Source organism: Rhea pennata, chromosome 7 (genome assembly GCF_028389875.1).
Source record: "Rhea pennata isolate bPtePen1 chromosome 7, bPtePen1.pri, whole genome shotgun sequence".
Classification (NCBI taxonomy): Eukaryota; Metazoa; Chordata; class Aves; order Rheiformes; family Rheidae; genus Rhea; species Rhea pennata.
Genome location: NC_084669.1, coordinates 14,889,265 through 14,904,299, shown reverse-complemented (window position 1 = coordinate 14,904,299; position 15,035 = coordinate 14,889,265). Strand labels below are relative to the sequence as shown.

General features: G+C 38.8%; 1 protein-coding gene across 1 annotated transcript in view; it reads right to left on the bottom strand.

Annotated features, from left to right (window-relative positions):
- Window positions 1-4,643: 4,643 nt before the first annotated feature.
- The window catches only part of SLF2 (SMC5-SMC6 complex localization factor 2), a 29,967-nt gene continuing 19,575 nt past the window's right edge, over window positions 4,644-15,035 (bottom strand). The window contains exons 12-20 of the mRNA XM_062580337.1: window positions 14,780-14,891; window positions 13,428-13,604; window positions 12,708-12,805; window positions 11,977-12,064; window positions 11,278-11,403; window positions 10,312-10,389; window positions 8,529-8,615; window positions 7,792-7,860; window positions 4,644-6,627 (exon numbers count right to left, since the gene is read on the bottom strand). Of these exons, the coding sequence (XP_062436321.1) occupies window positions 6,592-6,627; window positions 7,792-7,860; window positions 8,529-8,615; window positions 10,312-10,389; window positions 11,278-11,403; window positions 11,977-12,064; window positions 12,708-12,805; window positions 13,428-13,604; window positions 14,780-14,891 (871 nt within the window). The 3' untranslated portion in view covers window positions 4,644-6,591. The remainder of the gene's footprint in view (window positions 6,628-7,791; window positions 7,861-8,528; window positions 8,616-10,311; window positions 10,390-11,277; window positions 11,404-11,976; window positions 12,065-12,707; window positions 12,806-13,427; window positions 13,605-14,779; window positions 14,892-15,035) is intronic.

Below are 15,035 nucleotides of genomic sequence, written 5' to 3'. Positions count from 1 at the left end.
GAGGCTGGGGAGGGGAGAGGAAGTTCTTTTTTGGTGTCTCATTGGGTTTTATTGAGTTCTGCTGAAAAATCTGAACCATATGACTTATTCTTGTTTTTCAGTCTTACAGTGTCATTACAATGATCAAAAAAGTCCCTGGGTTTTCCTCAGTGACACACAGCATTTGATCCCATACACCTCACTAGGTTCCTCTGACCTAGGGCTTGCGTGCAACACCTTCAAGAGTAATTGTCTCCCTCCTCCCATTCCTGAGAGAGAAATCATGAACATGATGGGAAGCTTGGAAACTGTGAAGGACTGCATGACATGAAAGGCCTCAACAACTGCAAATTTAAAATATAAATGCAACTCACCACATCAAACCAAAAGCCCAGCATCTTGGACAGGTACAACAACAGGACAAATGTATGGGAATATCTCCCCAGCACATCCTCTCACCCGCAGGGATCTGCGGTTTGAGACCTTCTGTTTACAACACACTATTTTGTAAACCTTGGTAGATTTTTCTGCCATTAAACACTTTCTAACCCTTTAAGCTTTTAGCATCCACAGCTTCCTGAGGTAAGATCCACAGCTCCACTGTCTCCCTCCGTTTGCTTTGAGCCTTCCTGCTAATAAAAGAACTAGGGACTCTGAAGTCAAATTACAGAGTGGCACTGAACAACTGCTCTCTATTTACCTTTTTTTAGGCCATTTGATTTTACAGCTCTCCATTTCACTCCCTCGCATTACACTTATCTGTTTCCGGGCTGAAGAGACCTAGCCTACTTAGGCGACTGCAATTTGCTTTACTTACATCCCCCCCACACACACGCAGAGATTCCCTCCCAAAGGAATAAATCTGCATCTGCAATATAATCTGTGCTTAAACCATGCTTCAAACTACTTTTCAACAGGATACAGACAGTTGAAACACCCCAGCTGGGGCTCACCCAGGATACTTGCGGGCACCTTGCAGGTCCACCTGCATGAGAACACTCCCCCGCTCGGCAGGAGAGAAGAGCCCCGTATCACCAGCAGCGAGTACGTCCTGCAGCACCCGAGGTTACTGGCGGTTCAAAACGAGAAGCGTCATCTCCAAGATGACTGCCACGCTCGCTCCTGCCAAACTCTTAATTATGAGGGCAGCTGACACAGTTTCTCAGCAAAGAGCACTCATGCACTGCAGCGGAAAACAGAATGAGGGCAAGAGAAAAATGGGCTATAAGAGAAAATCAACTGGAATGAAAAGCACGTTGGGCTGTGCAAACTTCATCACAACAATGCTGGCGCCCAAATACTGAAAAAACAGGTTAGTACACAGGGGAGGCAGGAAACGTAAATGAGATACAGTGCAGCAGCAGCTAGGCAGCTCTCGCCTGCCAGACCTTTCCCCACAGCCTGGGTTAAGGCAAAGCATACAGATTCACAGTTTCGAAGCATGCAAATCAATGTATCTCTGCGAGAGCCTGAACGACGTCTGAAGAGCCCACAGCTGTCCTGCACAATTTACGCTGCCTTTGCAAAAGTCTGCAGCATGAATAAAACCGGAAACTCGGTGCGTAGCTGCCCCCTACCCACCACCAAGCCTAACAACTTGATGCTATTATTTTTTATTCTAACCTCTACCTGGTGGTCAGGCCGGAAAGGAAATGGACCTCCCGCTACTGCCCAAGCTGTAAGCACCAGGCCTTTAATCTCTAAGTAGGATTTGAGAAAAGAGAGCCAGAGACCAAGCTGCAACACCATCAAGCCTTTAAGCCAAGCCACACTTCACAGCACTTGCTGCCCCGTGAAGGACTCTCTCCCCCAGCAATACAAAAGCAGCAAACATTATTTACTCTGTTTTTCTCTAAAGCAGAGAAGTAACATCACTCACCCAGACTCAAGCGGGTGCAGCAGTGAACACAAATCCACAGGAAAAAGCTGGGAAAAGGGTGTGTGAAAATGGCCTCATATTCTGTGACCACAAGCTCTCCCCCCCTCCATACCATACGGGTCAAACCTGCTTTAAAAAGCTTTAGGCCTCCCCCACAAGCTGATGGCAAAGATTAAGCAGCTTTGATGACCATCAAGGGAACACTTTGAGTTACCATCCCCTCCCCTATTACTTAACACTCGCATGAAACTGGGGGGGGGGGGGAACGACAAGAAAGCCAAAGAAGAAACACCACTAACCACTTACCATGCAGTGGCAGGGGAGGCATTCAAAAAGGTACAACGCATCCAAATCCTGCTTAAACATCACATGAAAATACAATCTGAAAGGCAGCTCCAGCACACAGCTTGCAAATACAAAGTATGGGGAACAGCTGTCAGCACCCAGACCAAAATACCAAAAAGAGGAAGAACTTTTTCAACCTCCTTAGTGCAAAGATGAAGAAGTATTACCTGAAAGAAGCAGAACTCAGACAAAAACTAGAGTAAACCTGTAAGGAGAAGCCCTTCTAGGAATTTACCTTCTCTAGTAACCTTCCCATCAACAGCCCACATTACCCCACAGCACTGAAAGTCCTTTTCAATACCAAGATAAAATTGGGTCCCACCAGTTAAGCCAGCAAGGCATCCATTTGGCAAAACACCAAGGTATTTCACACCCCCTGGGGGTGTGAAAGATGGGGAGGGGGAAATAATTATTTTGAGTCTTGTGAAGAGCATTCAGATAACACAGACCACATGGAATGTGCTAAATCCACTGTCCAACCTTTCTGGGCAGCTTCTTTGCCCACATGGTGTTCAGCAAGAGCAAGATAGGCAACTGCACAGCCCTCTGGAAGCTTTAATTAAGTCAGGATCCCACAGTGGCTCTCCTCAGCTCTGTAAACTCCCACAAGCTCATCAAACCTGTTCTCTGCTCTCCAGACTGGCTTCTCAACCCAAGACTCTTTTCTCTTTTTCAGGACACTGAAACAAACACTAATATTCCTGTGCCAACAACTGTTCCTCAGGCACAGTGGGGCATTTTCCACTGGGAATATTTGGGCAAAAACAAGAAGTTTCTCAAGAGTTTGTAGGACCATGAAAAAAGCTCACAGAAAAAAAGTCATCTCCAGCAGCACCCTTTCTGATCTGATTCCTTCAGTGGAAAAAAAAGTTCTGTAGACAGTAAAAGCCAGTTGAAGAAAAAAAAAAAACTACTAAGCCAGGGATCCTGTACTACATACACAGTTTCCCTCCCTGGGAAAGGAAAAGAAAACAAACATACGTGAGCAGTGTTAATATTGTGGTTTGAAGTGCTCCTGCTGGTGATGGGGCCACAGGGGATTCCTCGGCTGGAACACAACCACCTGCAGATATTTGCTTGAATCCCCAAGGGACAGCGTAGCCTCCCTCTGAGTCCACGTGCCTAGCGTCCACCCCTGGCCTTGGCATCTCTGAAGACCCAGAGGTGGCAGCTAGATGATGCTAAGCACAGACACTAGTCAGCGCTCGCTCCTCTGCATCAGTGAATTAACACTGCACCATCCATCCACCCACCCATCCATCAAAGAGGGTCTTCTCCACTACCTCTAAAACCCTATCCTGCAGCAATTTTACCAGCTACTCTTGCCACAAGAACAACACACTTCAAGTCATCTGTACTTCCCAATGAGATTCTCAGCTCAACTAGCAGCTTTGGGGACTTCAGAGAGCCCCTGTAACCACTCCATCAATGAAGCCTACACGACCTATTGACCTGCAGCCAGACCTACCTGCAAGTCAGTAATCACTTCGGAAAACCCCATCTATTACTCAGTTCCACAATGGGGACAATGAGAATGAGAGATGTGAAAACAGTTTTGCTAGCAGGTTTCTTCAGCTTAAAAAAATACAGAAGCTTGTCAGAAAAAAAAAATTCCAAAGACCATAAATGTGTATTTTAGTTAGCCTTTAATTTCTGGACTGTGATTACTGTAATAAAGTGCACCTAATCGCACATGAAATGAGATAACATGACTCAATACAGCTAGCATAATATCAAAAGATAAACTTCAGTGCAAAAATGCTTATCTGAAGACAACCAAAGTAGTTAAGACATTTACTGTGCAATCAGCCTTTTTCAATACATGTAACTTCTGGCTGGGAGCCAGTAAGTGAGCGAGCAAAACACAACAACAACAAATTTGCTATTTCATTTCCAGGAGTCCTGAAGCAGTACTCAGCTCAGCAGTCCCTTGTAAGACTCTTTGGGATCATCTCCATAAAGATACTGATGGGCTCCAGTGGAACCAGGATCCAGACTTAAGCAGCTGGGGAATTATTAGTCAGCTACAAAATGGATGGAAGAGAGTCTGGAGCAACTGGGAACAGGAGAGAGAGAGAAAATGCCGGAATCTATACAGAGGCATTAAGCAGGAAAACATAGAACTGGCTGAGCTAGGAATTACTTCAAGACTTTCTCCATTTATAGTAAGCTAATCAGCTGTGAACTTAAGAACTACAATGACCACAGTGTGACTGAAATAGGACCTGCAGCCATTTTTTTGTGAACTGGAAGTTGATGCATGCCCATTTTACACAGAAACTTTTAATTAGAGAAGCATGTCTACTGTTATTTTTCATTGGTCTATTAAATAAAAGAAATTTCAAGTGGTTATTTAGTTAAAAAAAAAAAAAAAACACAGCAGTTTGCGTGCTTTGAACTGCAATACAAAAGCTGTTCATCTAAACCCCACCCCTTTCCTCCCCCAAAATGTACAGGACAGTAACTTTAGCTTTACATAGTAAGAAAATATATACACATTAGATACAGTAAACCTACTCTGTACTTTTTTAAACTTTATACAATGTTAGTGAGAAAAATATAAACATTAATAAAATTACATACAATATATTCACACAGTAACCAACTGCTACCGGGGAGAAGGTTGGTAAACTATCAAAGACAGAGCAGAGGACGGCATTGTACATCCCCATACCACACCAAGTAATTTTTTTTAAGTCTAAAGTAGTTCTACTGCCAAACAAAAATATTCTTCGAGGTAGATTCTTCCAATCCTTGAATGACATGCTGAGATAAAAAAAATAAATAAAAAAAGAGGGGTTGTTTTTCTTCCTGAATATTGACATCAGCATAAGTCTTGTTCTAATAAAGATAAGCTGATTATCCTGTGAAGGGTACAGGGATGTTGCAGTTTTAGGCTAATTCACTAATGCTTGAAATGAAGGACAATACATTTAATATGAATTTGCAAATAAAATACCTTCCCTGCAAGTCATGTGTCTGTTCTATAGCAGTTCCTTTATATATAATGTACATACTTAAATTTGGATTTTTGAGTCTTTTTTTTTACCTTTATTTTGAAAAGTTGCAAATCTATCATACAAGACAGTAATCTACAAAAATTAAAAGGAAACGGTATTATAAAATGTACACACAGCTATTATTAAAAATCTCACTTTTTAAAGGAATCCCAGTTGGCTTCTACCCAATACCTAAACTTATTGTTCATATATACACACATCCTACAGACAAAACACAGCATAAGATTTAGATGACGGCATACACACAGAAAGCACAAAAGACCACATTTTCCTTTGATTAGTCCATGAACAGCTCTTTGAGCTTTGAGCACACATTGTATATGTGACAACACTTGGCACAAAGGATTTCAGACTTCATATGGCTTTCACGGTTATTTTTACACATACAGGCCAAATGCTCATCTTCTCAAATCTCCACTGGCTTGATATTCTAGGAATAGTATTTCCTCCATTTAAAGAAAGGTGCTGAAGCCAGATAACAAGTACAGGTAAACTTGTACCTTAAAAAGCAGTACAACAATACCGCCCATGTAATAAGACTGCATTCATAATATGGTCTTAACAGAATCGCTTCCTGCACAGTCACATTCACTGCATAAACAAACTAATGCCTAAAGATGAGGAAGATAAAACGTATGCATCACTGCAGTGAAAAATTCTGTTCCGTTATTTGATGAACCACAGCCATGGAGCAAAGTACCAGCCAATTTACCTGTGGGGGCACACTTCCTCCCTCAAGCAAAGAGGGCAGTCCCTTGCTCACACACAGCTGCTGTGTTTTCCACTATTTAGAGACATCGGATGGTCAAGTCAATTCTGCTTTACAGAATAACATGCGCAGGCTACTTCATTATTCAGTCCAATTCCAAATACTTCTTCACCTACTCACAACAGGAGAGACCTAATACTGTTTCTGAACTCATGTTTCATTTTATGGGGCAGTTCTCTTTCCTAGTCATGCTGAACCAATACTTATAGCTGCATACAGACAAGAAAACAAGATATTTTTGAAGACTTTACGCATTGGTGATTAAGAATGGAAACGAAATGAGAAAACTTCCCTCAATTTTCGATTAAAAAAAAAAAAAGTACTGGCTAATTCAGCGAGGGCTATAGAAAAGGATGATTCCCCCCCCCTACTTTACCCCATTCATTTTTTCAGAATCAGTATATTGGTAATAAATGCAATTCCAATCAAACTGTATAGTTGTGTTTTTAGTATTTGCCTGAACCGAGCTCAAGTTTTAATTTAGGTATCTGATTTCCTCTGTTTCAACCAAGCTGTAGCTCCATTCATTCTAAAATCTTCCTTGGCTTCAGAAAAGATCCTTGTTCAATTTCTCTATTTTCCCTGAACTAGGTAAGGTTTCACAGATCTGGCTCCCAGAAATCATGCAGTTTTCCCTAAAGAGTAAAAACAAAATAGAAAACAACTCAGAAAAATCAGAGAGGCCTTGAGAGTAAAGCAGGCAACTGTTTAGCTTGAGATCATCCTGTTGTGCTACAAGTCCCTAGATCTCCATTTGGAAACACTTGCCAGTGAACAGCCAGTTTCCCCATGTGCAAATCAAACCCAAATATTTTTGAAAAAACAACTTTAAAACAATCGCACCATTAACCATTTTCATCAACTGGTAAGTAGCTGCTACAACAATATGCTACTACTCAATTCCCTCCTGCTATATAACAAGAAGCCTTAACCACATTACAAATTAAGTAGTCTTTGCTCACTGTTGAGAATGTTTTATGCTAATATTCTTTTAAGATGAATGTTTAATTACACAAATTTTAACTGGCATTAATACTAAGCATATATGCATTTTTTTAAAACATTATGCAAGACATATACAAGATTACTAAAAAGCTAAGCAAAATTTATTGTGAACGCAAATAACTTTACATTCCAGGACAGCAGTTAAACAGATGGAACCCAATCACATTAGGAAAGAAACTTATCAACCCTAGACTGGAAGAAACAGCTCTGAACTCTTGATATTCATAAGGATTCTCCAACTATTCCAAGGCCAGCTAGATATCATGAAGGCAAATATTTATGAAAGACTACTCATGTAATTATTTATAACTGCACACCTTTATAGAATATGAAAAGAGTTCAGTGCATAAAATCAGACATTTTCAAAGATGAAAAAGGATCAAGGGCTGTTAAATACAAAGGTAGGTGAAACCTTGGACTCAGGTAGTCTCCAGGTCACATGCTGCTAGCAATAGCAGGAAGTGCATCATTGCATTCCAGCCACACTCAAACTCCTTCCCAAAGCATCTGCTAATAACTATAATCAGAGACAGGTGCTCTGATTTGACCCAGTACTAGTATTTTTAAGGGGTTACATACCATTTTAAAAAAACAGCACTTTTAAGTGAAAAAACAAATTTCATCTTTACCTTTAAGAATTTTAACAGAAGACTATGCTAATATATCTAAGTGTATTCCACAGCCACACTATTTATGAAGCAAAAAAAATTAAAGGGTGTACTATTTTCAAATGCTAAGGAATGAGTCAAATGCACCCTGCAATACAAGAAGAAAACAAAATTTCATTACAGTACCTGAGTAGGCCGAGTGTTTTGTATCATATCTTGCCATTTGCCATATATCCTAGCAACCAAGTCTTTCACCTGCAAATGTAGACTGATTAGTTTAGCCACTTAAGAAAAATAATAATAATTATTAAAAAAAAAAAAAAAACACACTACCACTCCCCATACAGACAACAACATTTACTGGGAGGGAACAGCTTTAGAGCTGGCACACAGAATATCACCACCTCAATTCCTACCACATTCAGGGAATTTTGGACTTTTAAAAATCATGTACTTCCATACAAACACATTACAGGCAGATGATTTCCTATCTAAGTGTTTAAAATCAGTACACAAGCCTCTGGTCTCTAAACACCCATCTTACCATTCTTGTAAGCTAGGCTTCTTACAAAAATCTGACAGTTCAGAAAAGATGGAAAACTGGAAAAGATGTCTGCAACAGCAGTCACAGAGGCCAACTACACAATACTGTCTGCCACTGAAAGGAATTCCTGATACGTAAAATCACACTTTTCATAACCAATTACAAGCAGGTCTTTAATACAAGCCATTCAGAACTAAGATTTGTTTTATACACTGTATAAAAACCAGCATAGTGGTGCCTCTGGAAGCTACTGTACTATCACACAAATAAAGAAATGTTGGGGAAAAGCAGAGAATGGAGTTTCCAGCACTGGGATGAGGGAACAATGTAAATCAAGAACACTCAAAAACACAAAAAATCTCAGCAACAAAAAACTTACCTTAGATCGATAAAACAGCCTTGCATCTTCCCTAATATCGCATTTTATGTGTTTATCTAAGGCACCACAAAGCTTCAGTAAGTGTTGCTAAATAAAGACAAAAATGTATACCTTTAAATCCTTCATGTTGAAGCTAAAAAATTTCTCAAATGTTATTTCAATTTAAAAACTATATGCTTCTTCAAAATATATATTAAGTAACAGGGAAAGGAAAGAAAAAAAAAACAAGTTCTTCTGTCAGTTACTGATACACACCTGGTAAACCATATCCAAGAACTTAAAATAATAATAATAATAATAATAATAGCTTACAGTTGTATCACAGCAGAACTGTGTCACATAAGAGTTCCTACTAGCTAAGTTCTAAGATCCTCATCCCCTCAAAGTAGCAAGAGCAGTGCCATTCAAATATTCTAAATTTACAACAGCTAAAAACAGCCTTTTCAGCAATAACACAGTTCATTTGCTTCTGCAGTCCACAGGAATTGGAGTAACAGCTAAAATATACTCAGGGTTTGCGCACTGGCCTTTCATTTCTAATTTTCTCATAACTTTTATAAAGTGTTTTTTTGCAACTTTATAATGATCGCAAGATCTCTGACTTCCTGGGAATTTCTTCATAAAATTCCCATTTTTGATCCCTCACTAGAGAGATGTAAAAGTGGCTCCATTCTGCAGAACAAGTGAGACACACCAAAAGTCTGCTTTTGAGCTTCCTGCAGTGTCTCAAGAACACGACAATTTACCGATATGATTGGCAGAGGACCAGCACTGAAACAGCAATATAGATTTTTTTACACAAAGACTAGCCTGCACAATATTCATCTACCATCCAGTTCAGCCACACACCTCTCTCCATTTGGTTACCAAGCCAACGATTAAGAGGCTCCTTCTTCAATAAGAAATTCTAAGATATCACTTTTCCTTTTATTTTTTTAACCAAGTTCTCCACAAACTTCAGAAAGACAGTTGTAAAGAACAGACCTCAGATCACCACCACAGTATTTTCTTTACCAAAGACAGCTTTGTTTCAGATTACACTCTATAGTAATCTTTTTGCACTTGAGCAGGAAATAGAGATGCTTAAGCTCCCAAACACAAGCAAACATTACTATTTTGCTTCTGTCTTAAGAAACATGTTTGTCCTGTGAACTCTTTAGTAGCCAAGAGCAGTTCCATGGGGCAAATGTACACAAACACCTTGCAGTAAACAATTCACTGCAGAAGATCAGAAATCTGAAAAGGACTACTGAAGGATTAAACAGGTGATGTCAGTTAACAGATATTCACATCAGGTGGTGCAAGGGAGCTATAACTACAGAGGACATACAGCCCTGGTCTTCACTTGATGCACAGTTGCACTCCACCACTTAACAACACTTCACTATGCACTCAAAGAAAACTGTTGCTTCATTTGAGTATATTTTACTAGATATTTTCAAAGTGTTTTTCTTCTAGATTGCAGAATTTCAACTCAATTTAGAAAGTCCACAGGATCTTTGGAACTCTTTGAATTTGTGTTGAGTTAATCTGCAGTTATGTTCAGAGAAAGATAACAAAATACATGCCTTCTGATCCAAAGCTTTATGTTTTGACAAAAGTCCATTTTGCAAAAACGCAAAAGAGGTTTCTGTATTCATTTTACCTCAGAACAAAAGTTTCCCTCAGTGCAGGTGTCCTCTGGTGAATTTATCTTTTAACACATGAAAGCTCGTATCAAAATAGAGTAAAACACACATGATAAAGTCTTTTAAAATCAAAAGATCTAGTCAAAGTTACTTACCCTTTGATTAGAATTTACAACGTCAAAGAAACTAGCTTCACTGACTAGATGGAGGAGGATATAGATTAGGTAGTATGTCTAAAGAGAAATCAACAGAACTTCAGCATTCAAAGCACAAACATAGCTGTTCACATTTAAATACAGCATGATCCTTGCTTTCTGGAATGATTCAATGTTTATGTCCCTGCTGGAATTCTCCAACGGCCAACTCAATGAACATGTATATCTACACATTAGCCTAAAAAACTAATTTGAAATAGTATACTTAAATTTTTGTAACATTTTAAAACAGTATTACACTGTTTAAAGTTACCTAAGTTATCTACAGAGCTTTCTGAAGTTTTAATTGTAGAAAATTGAGTTTATCAGTTAGCTTTGTTTTCCTATCATCTACATTCAGACCAAAATATTTGCTAAGAGATTTATTGGTAGACTCAAACAAACTAATACCTAATTTTCAGTTGGGTGGAAATACTAAATCTTTACCAAGTGACCTTTCTACTATGGTTTATTAAAAAAAAAAGTTCATGAAAACATCTTATTCTGAAGCCTGAAAATGGAAAAATCTGGCATCGCATTAATCAGTTCCCACCGATTACATCAGAAGGGAGGAAAGATGGTCCTGTGATTATACCATGGTTGGAAGACAGGACCAAAAACATCTAGGTGACTTAACCACATAGGAAACTTGGCTGTCTCTCTGGCGGGTAGCACAGGTTAGGTAACACAACCTAACGCAGCTGCCTTTGTCATACACCGTTTCTTTCCTTTCTCCATGACTATAAGCAAAATGGAACATGGGTAATATTTTTAACCTATACAAATGAATAGCAAAATAACTACAAAATATTGTAAGCTATTATACATACAGAATCGTCTTCAAACAATTAACAGAAGTTAAATGTTCTCAAATTTTTGGAGAACGCATAAGGCGACAAACGCAAAAATCCACCATTAACAATATACCTGCTGTTCTAGTTCTGCATGAAGGTGCTCTCCATTGACATCATTCTGCTGCTCTAATCTTTCTCTTGTCCTCTTTAGTAGACTAGAAGGTTTCATGTACACCAGATACTGACGCAGAACATACATCTAGAGATAAAACAAACATCTCAAGAAATTGGACTGGTCTACTGGCACTGGAAAATTTGATACCGAGTGCCACTGCAATATTATTTGTTCACTAAGAAATCTCTTTTATAGATGTTCTTAATTAAAATGGGGGTTTTCATGCTGCGGATAGTTTTTGACTATTTACAAATTCAAGCGTTTGTGTGTTACCTTATTAAGGCATCAATCCTAAACGAAACAGTGATTTTACAGAAAACCGAAACAAAGACAGAAAGAAGCACAGAACTATTTCCAACATCCAAAAATGAATGTTTGGGCACATCCATAAAACTTCACTTGAACTGTGGAACATGCAGGTTATACATATGCATAAACATGCTTCTGACACTAATCAGAAAAGTTACTCATCTGACATTTTTCAAGCTTCTTAAACCGGAAAATAAGCCTACAGTATTAAGACATGAAATGCATACAAACACAAACAATTATATATACACTTTATAAATTTTCAAGGAGCCTTCTTCTGACACACTTCAGACTCTGGGGCAAATTCCACACACACACACACACACACACACACCATATATGCTGTACCTGCTCATCACTGGTATCAGGTATTCTTATATGCTTTTTATTAAGAAGCTTCGAAATTATCACTAGGCTAAGTCGTCTTCTTACTTGCCTGAAAAATAAAGTTAAGTTTTTTTTCCCTACAGAATGTTTCAAATCCATATAATTTCTGCAAAGCATTATGACACTATGCATGGCTTCCCTAGACATAAACTTGCCTAGAACAAACTAGTTGTATTATCTGAATACAGGCGTTACAGAACCAGTAAAAAGGCTAACAAGACATAGGTATCTTTACCTCACTGCAGCTCTTCTTGGGCACAGGCAAACACTTAGACGCTTGCCTTTAAGCCTGGAGCTGAGGATCCAGATCATTTTCCTCTCCAAGAAATAGAACTCCTAACAGAGCAACACTTGAACGACATGAATCATCCAACATTTAATTTATGGATCATTCAGGCAGAAGTGTGAATAAAACCCTGTACTACGGGATTCCAGGATGTCTGTAGTCCAAAAACTACATGGTACATAGCCTAAAATGTAAAAGAGTTTTGTATACAAATAATCCAGTAGAGCTGATTAAGACTGTACATATGCAATAAAAAAATGCACATATATCTGTAAGATACAAGAAAAAAATACTTTTTTTAAAGCATCATGTAATACTTACTTACTTATTGCATTTATCAGACTTCGGGTTTAGACAAATAAACTGTTAGCAATACTACGTATTTCTGATGTGACAGTGTCATTACCTTCCACGTATTATCCAGCTAGGGACCAGCTGAACCAGCCACAGAAGATTATGGTGCTGACTAGAGAGTTCACTCACCGCCAGGCACATCTCAGGCATCTTTAAGAGAACAAAAGCAAGAAAACCCAAAACTGCTGAAAAAAAGGGTATAGCAGGCAGTTGCTTTATTTGCAAAGGAGTACACATCTACTCCCTAGAAACATACACAGCATAAAGATTAAAAGGAATTGGGCTAATAAGACATGATGTGCATAAAGATACTTCCGCATTGCACCTGTAGTTAAGTCTGCCAAATATTATTTTACAATAGGATAGTTGAGATCAGGTTGTTTTTTCCTGACATGCAACAAGTGTAATCAACTTGCTTCACTCTTTCAAAGAGCCATTTCAAACATATAGCAGTTTTGCTAAATAAAAGATTATTGGTTAATTCAAAACAACAGTTCCCTTGTAGAAAGGGGAAGCAAGCACAAAAGCATGGTACAAACCTTTTCAGCAAGCCCACAAACACCCTAAATTCTATACGTTCAGAACTCCCAATTTGTTCGTAACATTCTCCAGCAGTATTTTTGATACATCAAAAACATCCTAAAAATCCCTCAGACCTCTCTCCACTTACCCCAGAAGGTTCATCACTATGAAAACTTCAAAACAGTTATTTTCTCAAAATTCAAGTTGCAATTTTATATATCTAGTACTATAAAATTAATTATGAAGTTACCTTTGTATCCCAGTCTTTTATACTTTTCAGAAGCTTTACAAAAAGGCACTGAAAATCTATCAAAGGAATTTGCTTTAATTGTTTCTCCAAGCTTATTTTAAATAGTGATAGAAGCAGCAGCAGTATTTCTTGATCAGTATAACCACCTTGATATACTGTTGTACAAAAGCCTAGAAACTTTAAAAGAAATAAAAAGCATTAATAGCTGGAACTGATTTAGTCCCCATAAAATATGGTAAGAACTTTAGTTTTCCACTCTCACATTAAGATGCATTTCAAATGATAAACTGTTCTTATAATGCTCTTACATATCAAACATCCTCCACGCTGTCTCAATAGGTTTACACTACCACCTCTTTCTTTTAACCACCTCCTGCAGGCTCATCTTGCAACTATTGAGAGAAATACTTTTGAACAATGGCAATATGCCCTGCGAATTATACAAATATGAAAGATCTTTCTGCACTGCACAGATGATCTTATTCTAACTGGATGAAAGACTACCGACAGACTACCTAGCTACACAAGTAATACTGAAAACAATCATCAAAAATTTCCTCCCTACTCAAGTATTATCAAAAGGGTTATCTACAACACAGCATATAGGATGTGCATGCAAATGAGATCACAAGTTAACCACGATAGGTTTGTATCGTCTCTACCAGAGACTCTCAGAATGTTTCCTTTTGAATCCAGCGATTTTATAGTTACAAATCTCTCCAAAGAAGTGTTAGGAGAATTCAAATACTTCCACAATGAAGTCTGAAACTGGTTATACAGTCAGTATTTTCACCACAAGACCTTTAACCAAGGAGAACTAGCTTGCGAAGTGTGACCAGCACTCACTCAGCCTACGGTCTCACAGGACAGGGCATGGATCCAACAGCTCACCTCTTCGAAAGGCCTCCACCTGCCCTTTATGAGCTCCCACCTCATTCACCTCGTGCTGCACAGGCACTGATCACACCTCCAAGAGCTCCACTAACCCACTGAAGCAGCACAAAACATACTAGCCAAGACTGATTCCCCTTCTCACTTCCACTGGAACACGCAAATGATGAGTGTCTCCTACATTATTAGGGGGTGAAGTGACTCAGAGGGGCTTGATAGTGCCCCACAGCAGGAAAAAGGAAACAGAACAGTGCAACTGGGAGCGAAGCCAAAGTCACAGAGACAGCAAACTTCTCAAGTTTGAAGCAACAAGCTTTGCTGTATGTGGAGATGAAATCCCAGGCTAGCATGTACTCATAAAATATGCCCAGGACTGAAATAAGGCACTGTCCTTATTCAGTAACTGAATAGGGTTACTACCAAAAAAACTTTCACAGTAACTGGAGTTTGAAATTTCTCACCTTAATCACATTAATTAGATTGGTTTCTGGTACAGTGGAGAAGGCTGGTGGATTGGCAGTGATGAGATCTCCTCTTAGCTGGTTTTTACCCATTGTTTCTTGCATATGACTTCTAATAAAAGAGAGGCTAATCTGATCAGTAAATTAACAATTAGAAAGCCTACAACAGCTTAATTACATTAAACTGAAGAAAAAAATTGTTTTAAAATGCCTTTAAATCAGAAACAGCCTCAGTTACAGCGTAGACATCTATGTA